The 22,458-nt window shown below is 30.1% G+C and overlaps 2 protein-coding genes across 12 annotated transcripts in view; one reads left to right on the top strand and one right to left on the bottom strand.

The window, feature by feature from the left end:
• On the top strand, window positions 1–6,176 carry LOC127070018 (leucine-rich repeat-containing protein 20). 2 transcript variants are annotated; one of them, XM_051007795.1, is made up of 4 exons: window positions 1–164; window positions 3,723–3,866; window positions 3,930–4,097; window positions 4,254–6,176. In XM_051007795.1, exons 1-4 carry the CDS (start codon window positions 8–10, stop codon window positions 4,415–4,417), a joined length of 633 nt encoding a protein of 210 aa, XP_050863752.1. In that variant the 5' UTR covers window positions 1–7; the 3' UTR covers window positions 4,418–6,176. The 2 variants fall into 2 exon arrangements, with proteins under 2 accessions (XP_050863752.1, XP_050863754.1); XM_051007797.1 differs by lacking the exon at window positions 1–164 and adding an exon at window positions 2,852–2,980.
• Window positions 2,978–22,458, bottom strand: part of LOC127070013 (formin-binding protein 1-like) — a 27,610-nt gene continuing 8,129 nt past the window's right edge. For 3 of the 10 annotated variants that reach the window (XM_051007778.1, XM_051007787.1, XM_051007786.1), the window contains exons 2-11: window positions 13,814–13,929; window positions 12,503–12,565; window positions 11,632–11,938; window positions 11,359–11,505; window positions 10,728–11,084; window positions 9,781–9,810; window positions 9,110–9,420; window positions 8,835–9,026; window positions 8,520–8,656; window positions 7,513–8,449 (exon numbers count right to left, since the gene is read on the bottom strand). In XM_051007778.1, the coding sequence (XP_050863735.1) occupies window positions 8,292–8,449; window positions 8,520–8,656; window positions 8,835–9,026; window positions 9,110–9,420; window positions 9,781–9,810; window positions 10,728–11,084; window positions 11,359–11,505; window positions 11,632–11,938; window positions 12,503–12,565; window positions 13,814–13,929 (1,818 nt within the window). In that variant the 3' untranslated portion in view covers window positions 7,513–8,291. Of the gene's footprint in view, window positions 4,126–7,512; window positions 8,450–8,519; window positions 8,657–8,830; window positions 9,027–9,109; window positions 9,421–9,780; window positions 9,811–10,727; window positions 11,085–11,358; window positions 11,506–11,631; window positions 11,939–12,502; window positions 12,566–13,813; window positions 13,930–22,458 lie in introns of those variants that run through there. The other 7 variants (XM_051007780.1, XM_051007779.1, XM_051007781.1 and 4 more) reach the window with 7 other exon arrangements.

The raw sequence follows: 22,458 nt of genomic DNA on the forward strand, positions 1-22,458 counted from the left end.
GAAAAAGATGAGACCACCAGCGTATAATGCCGAAGAGGTACAACAGATTCCTCAAGAGCAAGGAGAAAGGAACGTCGCCATGGCTGTTTGCGTTCAATTGGCGGGTCGAGCGATTATTAGGGTAGTTTCGCGATGCGAGGAAGCTCAAGACAATTGTAATTTAGGTATGTTCAAAAAAGAAAAAAAAAACACAAAAAAATCATCATAGCTAATCATAATCAGCATGACTAAAAACACGCGTATTTACATTATTACAACTAGTAATTTATAACTTGTAACGCATCTTGCACACTGATTCATTTAAAAAAAAATTATAATTGATCGATTACATTGATCAAAAAATTTTTAAGAATAATGCTTTCAAAAGAATAATCTATCTTTGAATCATCAATCATCAAATAAATCGATAAGATAACATGATTAACTTCATATATAGGACAATACAATATAATGTGTCTTATTACTTCTTTTTTTTTTTTTTAATATTTTCTATTTTTAAATTTAGCGTAAATGTTTTAATTCGTATCCAAAAAAAATCTTCAAATTTAATTAAACATTCATAATGTGATCATTAACTTTTATATATATATATATTCTGTGTATTTCTATATATATATATTCTGTGTGTGTATAATTTAAATAAGCACGTTGCATTCAAATCAATTTGTTTATTAATTATAATATGTATAGTATTACAAATATATATAATACATATATAACTATACAATAACTCCATTTCCTGCTTTTTTGTTTAGAAAAAAAAAAAAAAAAAAAAAATAGAAAGAAAACACAAAGGTAAAGTTTATTTCTATATGTGTTCATACATATGTTGTCTTTACCTTATCTGTAAATCTGAATAGATCAGGAACCCTGATCAATGCCGTACCATTAGTAACACAGACAAACTAAGATCTACGCGTCCTGTGATTCATACACCTCATCTCCTTCTCTTTACCCCTCTTTATTCGCCATATATCATTTTTTCTTGCGACGCACGAAGAATCTAATCTTTCATCTGTCATTGCGTTATAAAAATGTCAATGGTTTCTTCAGACAAAAAATAAATATGTGTTCGTTGATCTTTTTCTGTTTTACACACTTATATATACACATATGTAGTTATATATGTGTTCAGCTAGATTACATATCAAGTAAAGTTTCTAAACGGTTACCGGCGAAAGTTTTCCCGCGAAGAGAAAGAACATAACAAGAGAGCATCGATGCATGCATTTCAACGATAAAAAATAATGATCGTTTCAGATAATCGTAAAAATTATATTGATCATAACATCAGGACGAATCTTTCGAAAATAATCAAAATTCATATTATAAAAAAAAATTCGTATTAACAAATCACTTTCTTTGTTTCAAAATTTATGAAAATAATAATAATAATAATAAATAAGACTTCGTATTCGTAACATTCCTTTATTTCAAATTATTTCGAAAATTCGGGCGTTTTTCAAAATACGCATCTTTTAAAGTTATGTATGAAGAACGGAATAAAAAGTGAAATGCTCGTTGGTGAATCGTGTTGCTGCTACCACAGCATAGATAATAGACAAGATAAACATCAGAACGATGATTACACAACACCGTCGTCCGGTCTTTGTTTTTTTCTCTCTCTTCTTTCTCTTTTTTTTTTTTTCCTTTTTTTTAATACACTGCGACAGTAATTTTCTTCTAGAAGGACAAGATAGATTTCTTTTGCAAAGAGAGTTACGATCGAATCTATGGATCTATGTTCGAAAGGTCGATCTAGGAATAGTAAATAGTGTGTTAGAAAGAGATAGAGATACACAAACGTCTCGCATGCCGGACGATGTAACCTTTTTAATTTCATCCCTTCTTTCTTATACACCTATAATTTTTTGTAAAGAAAATTTTTCATTTTATAAATTCAAAAGCATTCGTAAAACGATGAGAAATACAGATATCACGTGTGGGTAGTATTCCTTTTATAGAAACGTAACCATAAAAGGTAACTTGCCGCCATGATGCCTTTATTTTATGATAAAAAATTGAAAATACTCTATGTAATGCACGACTGTGTGTGTGTGTGTGTGTGTGTGTGTGTATGCATACAACAGTTTTGTTGTTGGATCTAAACGAAGATCTCATCACGTTTTCGCACGATCTATTTTACGTAGGTGTCTAACGTTCAATGACTTCTCGAAGTCTTCTAAGTTTCTATTTATGAACTGATTGATTATATTAGATGACTACTAATATTTTTTTTAGAGTCAATGATATTTATTTCGAATGTAACATATAACCTCAATTTATACGACACTGTCGAATATACGATAATAAAAAGAAATTGTTATTTACTTTTTTATTTTATTGCTATGTCTAAATGAGCAACGCTTTTATATTATTTAATTTCATTGCAAAATGTATTTTGAAAAGTAACAAACTAAACGATCGTCTCTTGGGAAGGCCAAACGCCATGATACAAATTTGCGGGAAATTCAAATCGAAAACGCGCCATAATACGAATTCCGTCATGAAACTTAAACGTAAAAAAACAAAGAAGAATCTTGTAAATATACATATTTACATACTATCTTCTTATCCTATCGTACGAAAATCATTCTGATTTAACAAATTTTCTGTTCTCTATTTGTCTTTTGTATACAAGAAAAATACAGGCACGTCTACAGATTTGTTTTGAGAAAAAAAAAATTAATAGTAAACGTAATAATAAAAATAATTTATTTTCGAAACGTATACTTCGATAAACGCAATTTCGATCTACTAACGATTTCTTCTAAGCGGGCGTTGTCAAGGCCAAGTGATGAACGAATCGTGTGAATTTATTTCCGAGAGATCTTAACGAAAATAAATGTTTCTCACGAGTGCATGCTACGAGGACGGACTCGAGAATTTTTCGTTGAATCGTCGGTCTAAAACAAAATGGCGAACGCTGTGACAAAGGTGATATTACGTTGTGAAGAAGCACAGGAGAACGAAAATCTCGGTACGAGAAAGAAATTTTTTTTCCTATATTTCAGTATTCTTTTTTACATTTATTATCATTTTCTTTTTCCTTTTTCTTCTTGTGTTTTAACTAACCTCTTCTACATTTCATTAGGATCGAGCTAAAGCTTCCCATGTACGTATACCGTACTTCTGGTTGAACTAAACTTGTATGTTACTTACTTCACGTTACAAGTTGCAGTGGCGCGCTTTATGAAAATTGTATGAATTATATCTTATACACTAGTTTGAATTATTTTTTCAGATTTGTTTATATATATATATATATATATATATATATATATATATAAAACGATCGACAATTATTATTATTATTTAATTACGATAAATGAATATAATATTTAAAATTATACTCAGCTGGATTTTCATAATGTATAATTCTGTGAATTGTGTAAAAATAACAAGTTTTGTACAGATGCATTGAATAATGCCATATGGCAACCATCCAGTTAGAGAAGTTTAGGTATAGTTGTGTAGCAACTGATATATGCGTTTTACACTTAGAATACGTTTATTTCGTAATCATTCCAGACGGTACCTCTCTTCCGTACTTGGGTTAAGAAAATCGAGCAGGAGAAAGCGTGAAGCCGTCGTAATTCGATGGTCAATTCATTTTCAATGAGATCTCTACGTATACATTGGCTCTTACACTGGCTTAACTTTTTCCAAGAAACATAGAATTTTATTTTATATGTAATTTTTTCTTTTTAATTATATTTCAGATTTGTCTGAATGTCAATTAATGCAAATACCAGATGCAGTTTATCATTTGATGAGACATACAGAATTGAAAAGATGCGATTTGTCTGGTAATGTTATAACAAAGATCCCACCAAAATTTGCAGTGAAATTTTCTCTTATCACTGGTTAGTATCAATAATAAATGTGCTTAGGTTTTAAGTTAACGATTAACAAATATTTTTTTCTAGAACTCAATCTAAGTCACAATCAAATGAGTAAACTGCCAGAAGAGCTTGCCGAACTTCAAGCATTGGAAAGACTCAACATTTCGCATAATACTTTTATCGCTTTGCCACCTGTTACCTGCCAGATACCTCAACTTAAACGACTTCTTGCCAATAATAACTCCATCATCGGTAAGTCTTCAGGATACAGAAGAAGAATCTAGAAAAATTATTGTTTGGTTAGTAAATGAATTGATATACTTATTCGAGAACTATGTCAAGAGAGAAGTTATAAAGATTATAATAAAAACATGAGACAATGTTTAGTACTTTCCTATTATATTTCAGACGTTGATGTTGAGAGAATTAAACATGCACCAGCATTGGAATACATAGATTTGCAAGCAAATCCATTAACACCAAGAATGTATGATCTTCTAAGTACCTTGACTCGTATCAGAGTGGAATTAACTCCACGGCAAGTAGAAGAATGGGAAGATTTGACGGTCTGAAACTGATCTGCAGTCTAACTTTAGTTTGATGAAAGAAGAAAGAAGAAAGAGAGAGACATTAATTTTGTTAAAAAAAGAGCCAGCTGGAAGCTTTCACTTTTTACAAATAAGCTTTACAGCACAACGTTCTCAGCAGAGATTTGTTTAAGACTGCAAGACGCAATCCTTGCATAGTTTAAGAATTTAACAAATATTTTGTACAGTGATAATATACATTTTGACTGACAGTAAGCGAATATGCAAGCGAATGTATTATATATTTACACACACACACAGACACACACACAAGTATTGATCGATTTCTATTTTAAAATGATGATTTTAAACTTTTCAATTATTTGCATCTCATTATTCGAGATCTCAATAATATTTCCGATTCGCATTTAATCGAATTGGGGAAACCGATTGCTCTTTTTAGTAATATTTTTTCTTAGACTTAGTTTTTTATCTACTTGTATGTCTCTTCGATGTGTTCTAATCGATAACCGCTAAAAAATCACAAAAGAAAGAAAATTATTTCTTTTATTTGACAAATTTTTTTCTGATATATGAAAAAGAGTAAAATCTATTTATTTACTTCATTTTATGTATTTCAGGACTATATTAACAATGTACAACTGCCAATGTTGCGGTTGATCGATCTTTGACAATAATATTGATTTTCTTTTAATAAAAGAAAAAGATAACAAATCTTTATTATATATATATATATATATATATATATATATATATATATATCTTTTATATATATATATATATAAAACTAAATAGTATATATATAAGCAAAAAAAATTATATCTGAAAATAACAAATGACATGTTAAAATCGCCTCTGCGATTATTTATATTTGTAATTGTATAAAAAAGAAAAAAAGAAATTAATTTGTAAATGTATGTGCATATACATATACGCAAAAATGTAAATTTAACACACTATCGTAACGTATTGTTAATCTAGTCAACAATTCCTGGGACATTGCAATAATGTACTTAAAAAAATGAGAGAGAGAGATAGAGAGGGAGAAAGAAAAACAAAAACAAAATTAGTTGTTTCCTTCACTCTCTTAATCAATAAATAAATGTAATAAAAAGAAAACAAATAAAATAAAAAAAAGAAATCTGATGCTACCTTGATCTTTATTGACATCAAAGTGTGTGTATATGTCATATCAGAGCACACATACATTATACATATGCATACATATGTACTCACACAAGTTTCTTTTCTCTGTTTCGAAGTTTATTTTTCGAACAATAATAATAATAATACTACTAATAATAATAATAATAATAATAATAATAATAATAATAATAATAATAATAATAATAATAAAAATTAATAATCTACAACATAATCAATATATAACATTGTGTGTGAGTAATATGTTCTCATATTTTAATGTAGAAATCTGAGTCACTTTAACTTGCGACATACAAGTAGTAGACGTATGCTAGTCATATACAACACGTGTAAATGAGTTATATTGGTTTACTACATATATTTTCTTATTAACATAATAAAATAATATAATAATAATAATAATAATGATAATAATAATAATAATAATAATAATAATAATAATAATAAAATGTGTAATGAGTCGCAAAATTAATTATCTACAATACTTGTTCGTCGTTATGAAATCACAAAAAAATATACATTACAAAATAATAATAATAATAATAATAATAATAATAATAATAATAATAATAATAATAATAATAATAATGATAATAATTATTATTATTAAAACAATAATTGAACATTGATTATTTAAAAAATTTTACTCTCGCAGCTCATCCATTCTCTCTCTCTCTCTCTCTCTCTCTCTCTCTCTCTCTCTCTCTCTCTCTCTCTCGCAAGAATACTGTCTCACAAATTGATAATAATAATAATAATAATAATAATAATAATAATAATAATAATAATAATAATAATAATAATAATAATAATAATAATAATAATGATAATAATAATAATAATAATAATCATCATCATCATTTTTTTCAACGTTTTGCGATAATAAATAATTCCGTTAAATCGCAATATCGAAGAAAAAAATACGTGACACGTGCGTACTAGGAATTGTACATACACGTCAAATATATATATATGATAACTAAAAAGATTTTGTTCAAAAATTAATTGGGCAAAATCTTTATTAGGCGCTGTATGTGTATGTGTGTATGACAATAGAAGGAAAAAGGGAGAGAGAAAGGTTTAGTTAAAAACCTTTCATTATTTTCAGTGCTTGCATATTTCATTATATACCGAAAGCTACGCTTTAATAATTGAATATATTTATGTGTGTGTATGTGAGTGAGTGTGTGTGTGCGCGCGCGCGCGTATATATACATATACATTAATACGCAAGAATATTATTAACTACCCGATGTGATTTTTTTATTAGTTTGTGTTTCGAATCACGTTTAGAAATAGGACGATATTCTATATAGGCTTCTGCTATATCAAGCAGCAGAAAGCAGGAACTACTTCCAAGCTTAGATCAAAATGAAAACATTTTTCTAATAAAATTTATAGAAACTGTCTTCATTTCAATTATTCGAGTTTTTAGCTTTATTGGAAGTTACTCCTTTTTTCGTCGTCTGGCACTTTTTACTCATGTACCATTCGTTCTCTCTTTCGTTTCCACGGAATATTATGTACAGAAATCTATACCCTAACTAATTCACACTCAGTTTTTTTCTTTTTCCTAAAGAAAGCTTTTTTAAAGAGAAGACTCGCTCCGGGCTCAGACTTTGTCGTACATATTTATTAACATTTATAATCTTCCAATTCCTTTTTTCTTTTAACAGGAATAAAAAATCCTTTTCTAAGGAATAGAAAATTAATATTGATTAGTATTTTTGTACAAAAGGATAAGAGAGGAAATAGATAGAGAAATCCAAAATTGACGGAAATGCAAAAAGAAAATATGAATATAAATCAGTCTTCTTATTCTCCTGGCATTTTTTGTAAGAGTCTGTCCCTGAGCATAGTCAGCTATAAATCTTTAATAATTAGTTTGGTACAAAAAGAAAATCAAACTCGCACAACATTTGTTCTATGTAAAATGAAACGAAGAAGGGACCAAATACTATGTAATAAGACATTTACTTTCTTCGGTAAAGTCACAATTTCTGTTATTTTGTGCATTATCTAAAACGGAACAGCACACATTTCTTTTTTTTTTTTATTATTTGTGACCGTCAAATTAGACGATTCATTCGTCTTCTTTAAACTCATAGACACAAGAATGATTAAATGTAATTTGGAAGCTTCAAGTTCAATGCGATTGAATCTTATTGTACGTAACTATACAAACATAAAATTGTATAGAACTTCATCTGTTCACACAAGTATATTTTAATGGGAAGCTTTGTTTCTTGGTTGTGTTAACAAAGCAGAATTTTCTTTTTTTTTGTTCGGTCTTTGTTCTCTTTAGAAATGGAAAAAAAATGGAGCAAATGGCATTGGACATATTTGACCATTATCATCGTCTTCGTCGTCGTCGTCGTCGTCTTCGTTATCATCATTTTCATCTCATCATCAACGTCATCTACATCTACATCAATATCATCATCATCATCACCATCATCATCATCATATCGTTGGCAGTTCTCCGAACTTGAAAATATTAGCACATGTCAATATCAGACGATTAGTTAGACTTTCCTAATTAAGAATAGAAAGAGATTGATAAGCCCAGTGCCAATAATTAAGCCAACGCTTAGCACTCGAATGCATAACTTCATCGAGTAAACTTGAAGGAATCTTAGCATTAAAGTTCAAAAATTTCGCATTGAACCATAACACTGGATTAATCATTGCGCTTTGAAGTTAGGTATCTCATTTAATGACCTAAAAAGAGCGGCTATGTATTGTACAGGTGACACTCTATGTATGATGTTGGTACAAATCCTTCAATTGGTTGAGAGATACGACGAACACGTGTCCATCCATCACCCTGGTCTAATTCGATCATATACAATTCTTCTCCATCGTACATTGGTATAGAACCTTCGCTAGTAGCTAAAAATGATGAATTTTTCTTTAATGCTGATCTCTTCAATCCTTTCAAATATCATTATTGTATGCCTACCATCAAAAGGATAAAGCGCTCTACAGGTTCCTAATGGCGGTTGTGCATCTATCTCATCTACGTAATATTCTTCTCCTCCACTTCCAGGAAGTGACGTTCTTGATTCTCCAAGACCAGATTCCGGGCTATTCGTGGAACTGTGCATCAGTACCGTAAAGCAAAACCTTGTCTATTGGTCTAGACAAATAGATCTATTCTTCTCTACTTTTTCACAATTTACAATGAATCTTCTTTTTTGTTTTCCAATAAAATTACTACTTTCTATACTATTATTGAAATTCTTTGCGATATACAAATCTTGTTACAGATACTTACCCATGGCTTGGTTGAGGAGTACCTGGCGCACTCTTTTTATGAACTGGCTGATTTGTGTTCGCATTACTAACACTAGAATCAGAAGCTGATCTTGAAAGACTTTCTTCTCCTCCCGAATGACTGGATCTTCTTGAACTTAATGGCCTTGTTGCCGAGCCATTACTTGTAGGCTTTCGTTGCACTTGACTTGGACTAAAAGAAAATAATTAGTGAAAATCATATTTTTAATTAAAATTTGTTTATTTTATTTCTGCATATGGTAGAACTTCTGCGACTACCTGGATAAGCTAACACCAGCACGCATAGCTTCTTCCAAATATCCTTGAAACTTTGCTAATTCTGCACCAAGTTTGTCCAATTTATTACTAGATTGATTCAATTGGCCTTCTATACTCATTGGATCGCCTAATGCTGGGTTTTGCTCGTAGACACCTTTCATCTTCATTAAACCATCTCTTGCTGCAGTTTCCTGTTGAATCTTAGCCTGAATTTCATCAAGTTTTTGTTGCAATCTTTTTTTCCGTTGATTTGGAGGTAAATCGCTACAATCCTCCTTCGCGCCATCGCCATAACCAGGCACGTTGTTCTGAAATGTTCAAATTTCTATAATTCCGAAGTTCAATGACAAAACTATTAAGTGAAATAGAGGACTACATGAAAAAAAAGCATGTCACAAATGCAACACATTATGCATCAATCCTGTTATTTAATAAAACATAAATGAACATATTTTATTAAGCTATAATTATATATATATATATATATATATATATATATATATATATATATATATATATATATGTCACTAATAATGCTAGAAACTAGAAAAACATGTGAAATTAAAGAAACTAAATTATTTACGAAATATAATGATTTCAAAGGAATGAATATAAGGAGGATGTTAACTAAAAAAAATAATGGTCATTTTGTATAGAGAAGGACAGACCTTTAAAGCTATGCACACCTCGATCAACTTCTGTTGTTCGCATGAAACAAATTCCAAAAGCGTTTCATTCAGCATATAAATGGGGAAATAGTATTTTAATGATTATGTAGAGTAAAAATTCAAATAATGGTACCTTTCGTATACTTTTAATAACATTTCTTAATCCGCTGAACTTTTACTCTTCAAAATAAAACATTCGTAATGATAAACAAACTCATGATCACAGTTTTCAAGTGCAGGAATTGTTATGATTGCAAAATGACGGACGATCAAGCCATCTACAGTGTACTTACTAAATACGATAATATCCAAATTCATAGCCCATGGATGATTGGAAACAAGAGAGACCACAGGCAGATCGAACCGTCCACCAAATTAATAAAATATACAGAAGAAAAAGAAGTTACATTCTCTTACAAAAAGTTAATGCAACGAATATCATGTACATATTCATAATGAAAAAGAAAAAACAAAGCAAAAAAATATCTAAATTTTATAACACTATAAAAAAGAAAGAAAAGAAAAGGAAAGAAAAGAAAAGAAAAGAAAAGAAAAGAAAAGAAAAGAAAAGAAAAGAAAAAGAAGAATGTACTTTTGTCTCGTTAGAAGGAATAAGATTCATTGTAAAAGCATGCTTGCTGTAAAATAACAATGTGCATCATAAATTTACAAGCTACCTTTTCTTTTTTGATAATATCATACATACATACATACGTACATACATACATCATACTTATATATATATATATATATATATATATATATATATATATATATATAACGTAATTTAGAATAAAGGAAAAAGGAAAACAAAAAAAAAGAATTTACAACATGCATCATCATATTCCCCATAGCCCTTACGTTTTTGAGATAAATTCTGCATTGATATATGAAACGAGGTTTGAATTAGTGATCAACCGTGTTAATTAGAAGAAACAAATATTCACCTTATTACTACTAAAAATTCCAAAAAGTCCAACTCTCTTTTTGATTTTCCCACCGGATACAGTCCCCTTTACTGTCAGATGATTGTGTATTGGCTGCATTGCAGGTTGTGATAATTGACTGTTACTATCATATGTTTTGGCAACAGAAAGATCTTCAAATGGAAAATCTCCTGGTGGTTGGAAACCACTTTTATACCGTTCTATAACTAACAGTGTATCTTCTTTCTCGTTGATTTCATTCGCTGCCTTTTCAATTCCATCCAAACATTGAGCGATTATTGGTGCAACTGCACGTTCTATTTCGACTGATTTGATCATATAATTTCGCATGTTTTTTATTCTTTTCTCATCTAATTCCTATGAAAATAGAATTAATGAATATTAATATCTTACATTTCAAAGCATATATATTGATATCGAAAACAAATTCAATGGTTAATTAGTTTTTGTACATGTTTATACATTTAATGTAATTCCAAATTTTCCTAATAATTGATTGGAATTTATCAGAGTACCCATATATTATAAATTATTAATAATAATTAATTTATGATAATAATTAATATATATTTTCATATTGTTAATGTTAATCAAAATATTCCTAGTAATCGATAGGAATTTTTTAGAATACCTGCAGATGCTGAAATACTTCTGGCATGGACGTATGATAATGCAATGTCTGCATATCATTTGTCTTTTGTAACTGATTGGCGTACTCTGTCTTTGCTTCTTCACTTTGTTGTGTTTTAAGAGTCATGTTCATCCTCTGCTTTTCTACCTATTATAATAAATACCGAAAATGTTATGATATTATAGCAATGTTTGATAACTTTCATGAAGCAAGTATTAAAATGTTAGAAAAATGATTCTTATCTATTAAAAAATATGATCAACGTTTATATACCTCAGCTCTGGAAAGATTCAAATCAGCATCAGCTCTCTGATAATTTTCAACAGCTCTTTCCGCTTCACGAAAAGCCTTCTCATATGCTTTTCTAGCTCGTTCCAAATTACCAATTTGTCCAGCCAAAGCCGCCCTCAATCTGATACCCTCTTGCAAATACTTTTTACGATCTTCTTTAAAATCCTTCACAAGTATGTTCAATTCCCGCAGAACGGTAGCTTGCAAGTTTTCTGCAATGACCTCCCTCTGGCCAGCTTGGTCATTTACTTCGTTTAATTCCATCTTAAAAGCCCGACATGGACTATATCTATAATGAAAAATAAAGATAGTTAGAGGAAAATTGAATTATAAATTAAATTACAAAATAATCTTTCTTTTTCTACATAGGACTGAACACAGTTTTTGCTTTATATTAATTTTAGTAATTGTGTCTATTTATTTAAGAAGAAATAATAAATGTTTATAATATTTAATTATAACAATATAGTTTCTATTAATATTAATAATTGTTCTTTCAATTTTGCTAGAATAATTTCTTTACGGAAGCAAAAAATTAATTCAGAACGATATAAAAAAATTTTCAAGTCGACCTAATATTTTGTTTTCTTTACAATACAACGTCAGTCATCGTACAAACGATCATTAAGAACGGTTCTGTAGCAACCAATAAGAGAAAAAAAAGAGAAAGAAAGAAAGAAAAAAAGAAAGAAAGGAAGGAAGGAAAGAAAGAAAGAAAGAAAGAAAGAAAGAAAGAGTAGAGGGTGGGAGAGAGAGAGAGAGAGACGGGGGAGAGGGGAGAGAGAGAGAGATAACATGAATATCACGAGAGCACGCTCGTCTTCTTACGTGTCTAAGACTGCCTGGTACTCACTTATAATCCTCCTCCTCTTCTTTCTTCTTCGGTTCCTTCGGTTGATAACTCTTCACGAGACGTCTGCAAAGAGAAACGGAACAATATTATTGACTTAGATATATGACTTCAATCTAACTGATTCTAAGTTCTATGATTTCAGTTTAGTATCATTAAAATAATACTTTATAATATTTTGATGCTAAGATTAATCCATTTTGCTTTTAATGAAGTAGCTTTTATGTTAGTTGTTATAGTTAGAATCGTTGCATTTTATAGTACTTAAATGATTAAAACTCGAACTTGTTTACAACAATGTAAAATATTAGATTAAGAATAAATCATAAATAGAAAGTCAGTAAATTTATTTCTTTAAATGTTAAAAATGTTCAACAAAATTTATATCTTAGACAAATGAGAAATATTTAGAGAAAATCATGTAAATCATGTATGAATAATAATAATAATAATTGGAAAAAACGCAAATGATACGTTTCCATCGATATAGAAATGAAAATGAAAAAAATGAAAGGCATATAATCAACGTACGATTCTATGTAAATATACAAAGATATATATATATCATACATTTAAGTTGATTACGTCAAATTAGTGTACATGCATGTAACGTACGTTTTTAAAAATGTAATAAACGTAGACAGATAAATATTGCGAGGACTGATTAATGACCAAGTAATGTCAGAATTTTCAATATTTTACGATGCAATAAAAAATGAAAAATAAAACAATAAGATCATAGATCAACTCTTCGATTAAAAGGAAAAAAAAAGAAAGAAAGAAAGAAAAAATAATCTTTTGCAAACATTCTGAAAAATAGAAATTTCTCATGGAAATATTTCTCAGAACAAATTAACAGCTGATTCATCATATGATAACCCAAGATATCCTAAAATAGTAAATGATCTCTTTAGAAAAGCCTACTATTGACGAATTTTCAATTTATCTACATCGAGATAACGATAAAACGAAACGAAGACTATCAACACACACAGATAGAAATATTCTCATAGATGTAACATATAAAAGCAGTCAGTACATACACGCATACATACGTACTAAGCTTGAGAGCACACCCGATAGAGAACAAAAGTATGTAATACACGCTACATAGACCGGCATTCAGGGAACAAACAAGGGGACCTTTAATACAATATTACCAACATTACAACTGGAGTCCCTGAACTCTGTAGGGTGCGTGAAACTTACTTATTATACAGGATGTTTCATTCAAAGTATTAATGTATTAACTTCGAACAAAATTTCCTTCTTATTATTGAGATATAATTAAATAAATAAATGATCATTGGATACCTGAGCTTGGCTGCATATTCCACCTCGATGGCACATCGATCGCGAATAAAATGTCCATATCTCTCGAGAAAGTCTATCCCTTTTTGTGTATGATGGGATAGATTGTCGAACTGGTCCTGGAATAATTAACAAAAATATATATATTCTTAACTATGATTAATGCGTTATAAGAAGTCGATAAGAAACAAATATTCTGAAAGAAATTTTAATATTTTTCAAAGAAATGATTATATTCTCATTACTGATATTAATAAGAGAATAATCTCTGATGATTGAACAAGTCAAAGAAAAAAACATGTTGCACACATACAAAAGAAGTTTTCCACATTCGTTCTCCACAATGAAGAATTTCGTAAGATATTTAGCGACGCGGCACGAAAAGTGAAACTTCGAGCACTTAATGAAAACTTTTAGCTCTTTTTTATTATTTTTTAAAATCTCTGAGAAATATTCATACAAGCAACACTAAACGTTTCAATAAATTCTATTCGGATAACCTAACAATTTGTTTTTGAATGAAATACGTAAACTTCCCTCAATGAATGAACAATTCACTAATTAATTGATGGAATAATTGTAACGATATATTTCATTAATTAATAGCATAACAATGATTAATTTTTATCCATTTTCTAATGAGAAAGTTTGAAGGACTTGGACGACAAAACAAGAAATGGAGAATGCGAGCTCGATCGTTCAAGGACGATATAGTATCTTTCTACGTTTACGCTAGTTGCGGATTAAGGACAAAACGGTACCATTCTTCTATATATGTATATATGTATGTGTATATGTAAGTATGTATTAACTAGTTGCTGCAGAAACTGATCGTGTTGTTTCTAAATATGTATATACATATGTGTGTGTGTTTCTTTCCATGTGTGCTAATATTTAAAACACGTTACTTTCATTTCTAACGACGAATAGTACATAATAGTCGTTTAAGAGTCTTGAATCATCATTTCTACGTATTCTCTAACTTTCTTTCTCAATTAACATGATCGATATTACAATACAAACATAATCTTTTTTAAATTAGTAATTTTTTGGGGGAGCGTCATAGTGGATATTAGGACAGTCAATCGTAATTAAAAATGATATTTATATCTTACTTATCATATATTCTAGTTTTATGTATGTACATATGTATACAGGGTGTGCCAGCTAAAAATAATAATTAATCTCTCTCTTTCTCTCTATACGCGGGCTCGGAAATATATAAATAAAAAATAAAAAAATATTTTATATCAATCAGAATATTGTTTATTTTTAATCAAATATTTGATATTTTATCGTATCATTCAAAACAATGAAGATATTACAAGTGTCAGTGTAAACCGAAGCACCCTGCACGCGCGCGCACACACACACATACACGTTTCACGACTCCTATGCAGCTATACAAAACTACACAGAAAAAGAAAGAGAGAAAGAGATAGATAGGTGTAGTAGACTTCCGTGATCAATTACACTATGCGCAATAAATTCGAAAGAAAGTGGTATATATAACATTTCATTTTTTAACTTTTCAACTTTCTAATAACTTGATAACCATGAGATATATATTTTTTTTCTATCATATAAATTGTAATAAGGAGATTAAAAACTTTCCAGGTTAATTCGAAAAATGATCTTTCACCGATGGAGTAAAAAAGAAAAGAAAGAAAGATGGTTGACAATAAAAAAAAATGGGGTCTTCCTCTAGTCACTAATCGATTTCTAACGAGAAAAGTCCGGGTGAACGGGCGTAAAGCGGCCCTTTGCCCGACCAATCCCTGCCGTTTCTGCTGTCCCGCAGGTCGATACGTGGAAAACGCACCGCCTGCGCGGCCTCGAATGTGTATATATTCTCTCTCTCTCTCTCTCTCTCTCTCTCTCTCTCTCTCTCTCTCTCTCTCTCTCTCTCTCTCGCTCGATCTGTCTGTCTTTCTTTATTCTATGATGAGTCACTCTGGTTCGACCTTTTCGGGAAACGATGCACTTGCACGTTGATCTAACCTTCTGAAACGGCACAAAGGCCGTTCTTGAGTCTGTCCTTCTTTGGAATCAGATATACATATAGATAAATAGAAAGAGAAACAGAGAGATAGAATAAGATAAAATTCTAAATTCTTGTATTATCTGAAAAGGAAATTGGTTGCTAAAATTTCAGTCACTTTAGGTATTTAATTTCTCAACTTTTTTGATATATCGACCGAGTCGAAATTTTGATTCTTTTGACATCACGAAAACTGTCCTTGAGTCTATTTTTTTTCTTTAAAAAAAGATAGATGTATAGATAAGTCAAAAGAGAGAAAAAGAACATGAAAGAAAGAGAGAGAAACCCGAAACAAAACCTGCTACTTTACACTCCTCGGATTTTTCTACTCGAGGAATAATAACTATTTTTGGAGAAATAAATGAAAAGTTGTTTAGGATGTTTATCTATTAATTTTCGCTCGATATCAAAATATTTGAAATTATATTCTCTTCAATTTTTTATTTTTCTTTGATTTATTTTAATCTCATTAGTTTAATTATTAATTCAATCGAATATATTCGACTTATTCATATCAAATTTTCAACCTAAATTTTGATATCTTTTATTTCTATAAATTAATAATATAAATAAACAAAGAAATTCATTACATTTGGTTTTAATTAATCGAACTCAAATTGTAATTTTTTTGTTATCGATCGAACTAAAACTGTAATTACTTTTACCGATCGAATTGAAACTAATATTTTGTTATTGATCGAATATAAATTTCGATTTTTTCGATTGATAAAAAATAAATTCAATTTAAATTCCTGTTTCCTACCTTTACAAATGAATAATATCAATTAAAAAATAAAAATAGAAATAAAAATAAATAAATCATCATATATAAATTTCCCTGCCAAAAATTCTAATTGAACTTACTGAATGGTTAATGAGAGAGTACGATCGTCAGATATTCGAATCATGGCTATGTAATTTCGTAATAAAAATAACACGGTGGAAGGCGTGCGAAGACAATAGACGAGCCAAGGATAAAACATACGCGCATACACACATACATACATACATAGAGAGAGAGAGAGAGAGAGAGAGAGAGAGAGAAAGAAAGCTTACGGGTTCGAACGAAGTGTGCATTATGAGTCATGAAATTGTGTTGGGGTGCTCCACCCTCCGCCCTATCGATCCTGCATTTCTTTATACCAATGTACTTCGATGGAAAGAGTGAGAGAGTGAGAGAGAGAGTGAGAGAGAGTGAGAGAGAGAGAGAGAGAGAGAGAGAGAGAGAGAGAGAAATACGTGTTATACGAGGAGCATCGAAAACGTTGGCACGAAAAGAAAAGATGACGATGGGATCTCTCTTCCATCCCTCTAATTCACCCTTTTTCTTCATATAAAAGAGAGGGAGAGGAGGAGAGAGAGAGAGAGAGAGAGAGAGAGAGAGAGAGGGAGAGAGAGAGAGAATTAACGAGTATCCACTAAAATGCGAAACCATAGTAACTTCATTTGAAGAAGCAAATTTTTCGTTACAAACACACTAAGCTTACTCATCCACTCAGTCACTCACTCACTCATTCACTCATTCACTCTTTCTCTCCCTCTCTCCCTCTAAGTACATACGACCATCCTTGCTAAATAAACGTAGGAAAGAAGAAAAAGAAAAGAAACGATCATGCTTTGTGAAAGCTTTACGAAAGACATATGATTGTATATTTTTATTTTTTTAAATAATTAAATTGTCAACTAATTGACTATTTTTATTCCTTTTTTTAATAAATAATTATTTTCAAAAATTTTCAAAAGCTCGTAATTATATCATAGGGATTTTAATTATGAGATGTCTTCTTTTTCTTCTTTTGGATTTCTATGATTCGTTATCAAATTTATGGGATTCAAAAGATCCAGAGGAAAAACAAGAAAGAAAGAAATTTGTTGTCTACGAACTTTCATCGAGTCATCTTTACGAGATGATGTCGGAATTTGAATGCTTTCTTTTCACCAAGCATAAACAGATGCTTCCTCTCGAAGCTTTTAATAGCAGCTCGTAAATCGACTCCGACGTCTCCGCACAAGTGCGCAGAGAGCGTAATCAAAGATAAATTGAATCGCATTCGACGCGAAACGATTTATATTTACACCCTTTTACGTTCGAATCCGATTGTTTGGAGAACACGCTTGTCTTTTTTTGTAAACAACAAATATTTTTTTTTTTAGTAACAAATGTTCGTGATTGAAATATTTAAACTTTCTTCTTTTTATCGATAGAATTGAAACTTGATTCTTTTTATCGACTGAATCGAAAGATTCGATTCTTTCTTATCTTGATCTATCGTTTTAAATAAAATTTTTTATTTTCCATCTCTATAGATTAACAAATCGAATAAAAAGAATGAATTTTATTTGATTTTCACTACAAAAAATGTAATCGATCGAATTGAAACTTTTTCTGATCCTTTTTATCGGCCGAATTCAATCTTTTCATTCTCTTTATCGATCTAATTTCAATCCAAACTTTGAAAATTCTATTTTCCTTTTAATTTTATAAATTAATATATATACGCGATCGTACCTACAATTATTTTTGAAAAATCTAATTGATATAATCTAATTAAGAGAATTGATGAAGGTTAAAAATTACCTAAACGTTTAGTCGAATACTTAAGAATGCTGTCCCGGGTCAAGAAATATAATCGACTCACAAATCCTACCAATGGTCGAGTGAAATATTTCAGTTGGTATTATTGTGGTAAGACGCTTGCAACATGACAGGTACGTATCAAAGGACAAAGGGTTCCCAAACAAAATAAAAGATTCTATTTATTTCTATTATTATTATTATTATTCTTATTATTATTATCTTAAAAGATGGAGAGAGAGGGGTATGATAAAATATAGCGAGCTGTCTCATTCTGTTCGACGAAAGCTCGATCAAAATGGATGACGCAAATCTCTTAGCAAATCATTCCATCAATGGTGCAAGAATATAATTCGAGGATGAGGTAAAAGACAGGCTAGGCAGTTAAGTCTAAGAAATTTCCATCAAGAATCTACGTTTTGTCCTACTGTTTCTCTCGTACTGAATTTAAACGCAATGATACGTTTGACTCTACAAATTACATTTTCACAAGAAATAATTTTTATAACGCATCGATGTGTTCTAATTATTGAATTCTAATCTCTATAAATATATTTTTAAACTAAATAACTTTTATTTATTCTTAAATAACTACACAAATTTTAAGTAAACACGAAGATATACGTTTTTTGGACATAATTTGGGATTTGACATCTTTCAACTTGATTGGATTATATCGTAAAGGGTTAATTAATTAAACTATTTATATTCATTCTCAAAATACGTATTATACACCCTGATACAAATAAACGAAACAACCCTGTCCTCGAAGTATGGAGTACCCTCGTCAAACTCCATCGCTACTCGAAATCATTTTTTCCTGAGACGGGGTCGTACACTCGTTATCTCGAAGGCTACGTGATCATTTCATATCTATATATACATACATACATGCACCAATGAATCATCTTTTCGTATACTTTTTTAATCGTAATTCTCGCGTGAATCATTCACAGTTAGTGATTTGTCATTAAAGTTGTTTTAACATGAAAATGATATTGTGTGTATTTGTGCGCGCGCGCGAAAGATTTAATAAAGTGAACCTCAAAATAATCTCAACTTCGATATCTCTGGAGGATGCAGTCGTTGATAAAAATGAACGAACGTAGGTGTTATTTCGAGCTATTCGTTGTATCTAGAACACGACATTATATCGTTTCAGATGAAACAAAATATAAATTATAATTGGAGTGAAAATTGGGGTTTGTTGTATTAATTAATACGATAGTTTCGAAATTTACAATATTTTATATATAAACAAATAATTCTCTGTTTAATTCATAACTTGTTTAATCAAAAAATATTGACATTATTTTTTGATTAATGTAATAATATTGATTTGCCTCTATCCTATTTATTTTTTATAAATCACTACTTATATTTTTAATTACTCTATTAATACTATTATCATTTTAATTGTAATAAAATGTTTTACGATAGCATTTATTAAAACTTCCTACATTATCGACTGAATTAAATATCTCAGACGGACGCGCACACATGCAAATGCACCAAAAAAATAATAAATCAAATAAAAAGAAAACAATATATAGTAATTTAAAATGACGTATTGAAAGTATACTTCTCGAATCTTAAAATGAACCAAAATAATAAAAACAGAAATGAAAAGAAAAAAAAAAGTATCGTACACTTGACTTCTTACGCAAGACTAGCTACGTATCTTTACATCTGTACTGACGTTGAGAATAAACAACAAGTGTATATACATACGTGCACACACGCGCGTGAGCGACAACAACACATGAAACGTTAAATAAGGTGTAGATAGTAACCAAGAAAGACTGCGTCGTTATTTTTTATTTCAGACTGACCATAATCACAAGAAATACATTGCGATCATGCAAATTGAGAAAATGATCGTAATAAAAAAGATCCTACGTATTTCTTCCGGATATGTGTGTGTGTGTGTATGATTTGAATTGATTCGATTGTCAATGTCCTTAACACGATTCGAAAAAGTAAAGAGAACAACTCAGACTCTAAGACAAAACCCGATAAGTTTGCTTAAAGAAAAGACAACGGGCTTCGTTGCTTATATGATTACAACGAATCGCTTTCTACAAAGCTAGAGAGAGATGCAACGTACCGTATCGCCACAGAGTTACATGTATCGTGTCAAGGAACCTTTTCAACCCTTTCTCCAACCATGCTTCCTCTGTCACAAAGCTAGGTATCATGTTCAAAGAATTTTATCGTGCCTCTTTTTATATATACCTATACATATACATACATGCGCGCGCGCGCGGTGTTTGTATATATGTATATAAGTTCGCTGAAAATGTGAAAAAAGAAAATAGAAAAAAAAAGAAAAGAAAGAGAAAAAAATAAAATTGAAATCTTTTTTAGTATAACGTTTAGTTTATATTTACAATATTTTTATATAAATAGATAAATCGATAGATCGTAATATTTTTAATTCTATAGAGTGAATTGAAAAGTTTCTAAACGATTTTAAAGATAAATTATTCTTTTCCAAGATTTTGTAGACTTGTACAATCTGAAAAAAGAACAAAATTATACTATAAAATCTCGAAAAAGATTATTTCTAAAAGTCAGCTACGAACTTTTCACCTCACCCTATGTTTATATATCCTAATATTGTAGTATTATTGCTTGACATCATATACATTGATTTTTCTTTATTATGTCTATCTACATGTCACACGCGCGCGCGCGCTCGATATGTAAAAGTTGTACTTTTTTGTTTCTTTCTCCCCCCCCCCCCCTCTTTTCTCATTCAAGTACCAATGTAAATATCTAAGAGAAAGAAAGAAAAGAGTGTACTCTTGCGAACTTGCCCCGCCCACGCATCGCGCCGAATCTCTATAAATATCAGGCACCCAAGAACATACTCGCTTACTAACTTAACGACTACAACGAAAAGGATGAAGATTTAATTAAATTAAGTTGTTTCGTTACAAAAAAAGTAAATAAAAAAAGAAAAATGTATTGAAAAATAATCTTTTAGAAGAGAAAAAATTAAGTTTTATTAAAATATAATTAAAACAAATACTTTTTCATTTATAAAACTGACTTTTAAAAAGTACAATTTTATTTGAAAATAATTGTGTATACATCAGTAAACGGACAAAACTGTCCAAAAATCGAATTTATTCTGATTCTGAAATATTGTCCGAAACGAAGAAACTATGAATTTTTAATACCTACTACTTTATTCCGAAATAACCTCTACGTTAAATAAAGACAGGCAGAGATTTAATGTTATATGTACTTAATGTATGTATTAAATATTTCTATTTATACGAAAATCTCGTTTATATTCGACAAAGAATTAAAATTTCATGAAAAATTTTATGAGAACGATTTCAAAAGAAGAATCAAGGTCGCCCTCCTATAATTGAAACAAAATAAACTATTAAATTTCAATATTTCTTTCTAAAAAATAAATAAATAAATAAATAAATAAAAGAAATCGTTTTATTTATCGCCTCAATAATGACCTCTTCGACCGATGCTGACATACAAAAGAAAGAAAAAGAAGAATAAACAAAAAAGTATACATATATATATAAATAAAAAATAAGTAAATAAATAAAAAGGAAATACGGTCCTGACGCAGCTAGTCTCGAAGCACAGAAGAGCGAAAACCGGCTGCAAGAGGGACACGCTAGTTAAGGAAAGAAGGAGTGCCTTCTCCTCTCTCCGGAATCCCTGAGATTTCTGTGCCTCATCACTTCTTCTTCTTATATCCTATCCTTGGCTTCACAAAGAACAAACTATATCTTTTTTAAATCGAAAAAAAAAAAGATTAAAAAGAAGAAAAAGATGAATAAGAAGAGTTCTATAAAAATATCTTCGACGAGATACCGCATCTTCAATCATTTTTCCCGCCAAATCTTTTCAAACTTTACCGTATATATTTCTCATAGTTTGTCACGTGACCATGAACGCGAACTTATCGATATTTCGATACTGGCGCCATCGCACGCGCACGTTTGTGGCTCGATATAAAATATCTCGATCTTTTTCGAATATTTTTCAATATATATA

Source organism: Vespula vulgaris, chromosome 17 (assembly GCF_905475345.1).
Source record: "Vespula vulgaris chromosome 17, iyVesVulg1.1, whole genome shotgun sequence".
NCBI classification, from domain to species: domain Eukaryota; kingdom Metazoa; phylum Arthropoda; class Insecta; order Hymenoptera; family Vespidae; genus Vespula; species Vespula vulgaris.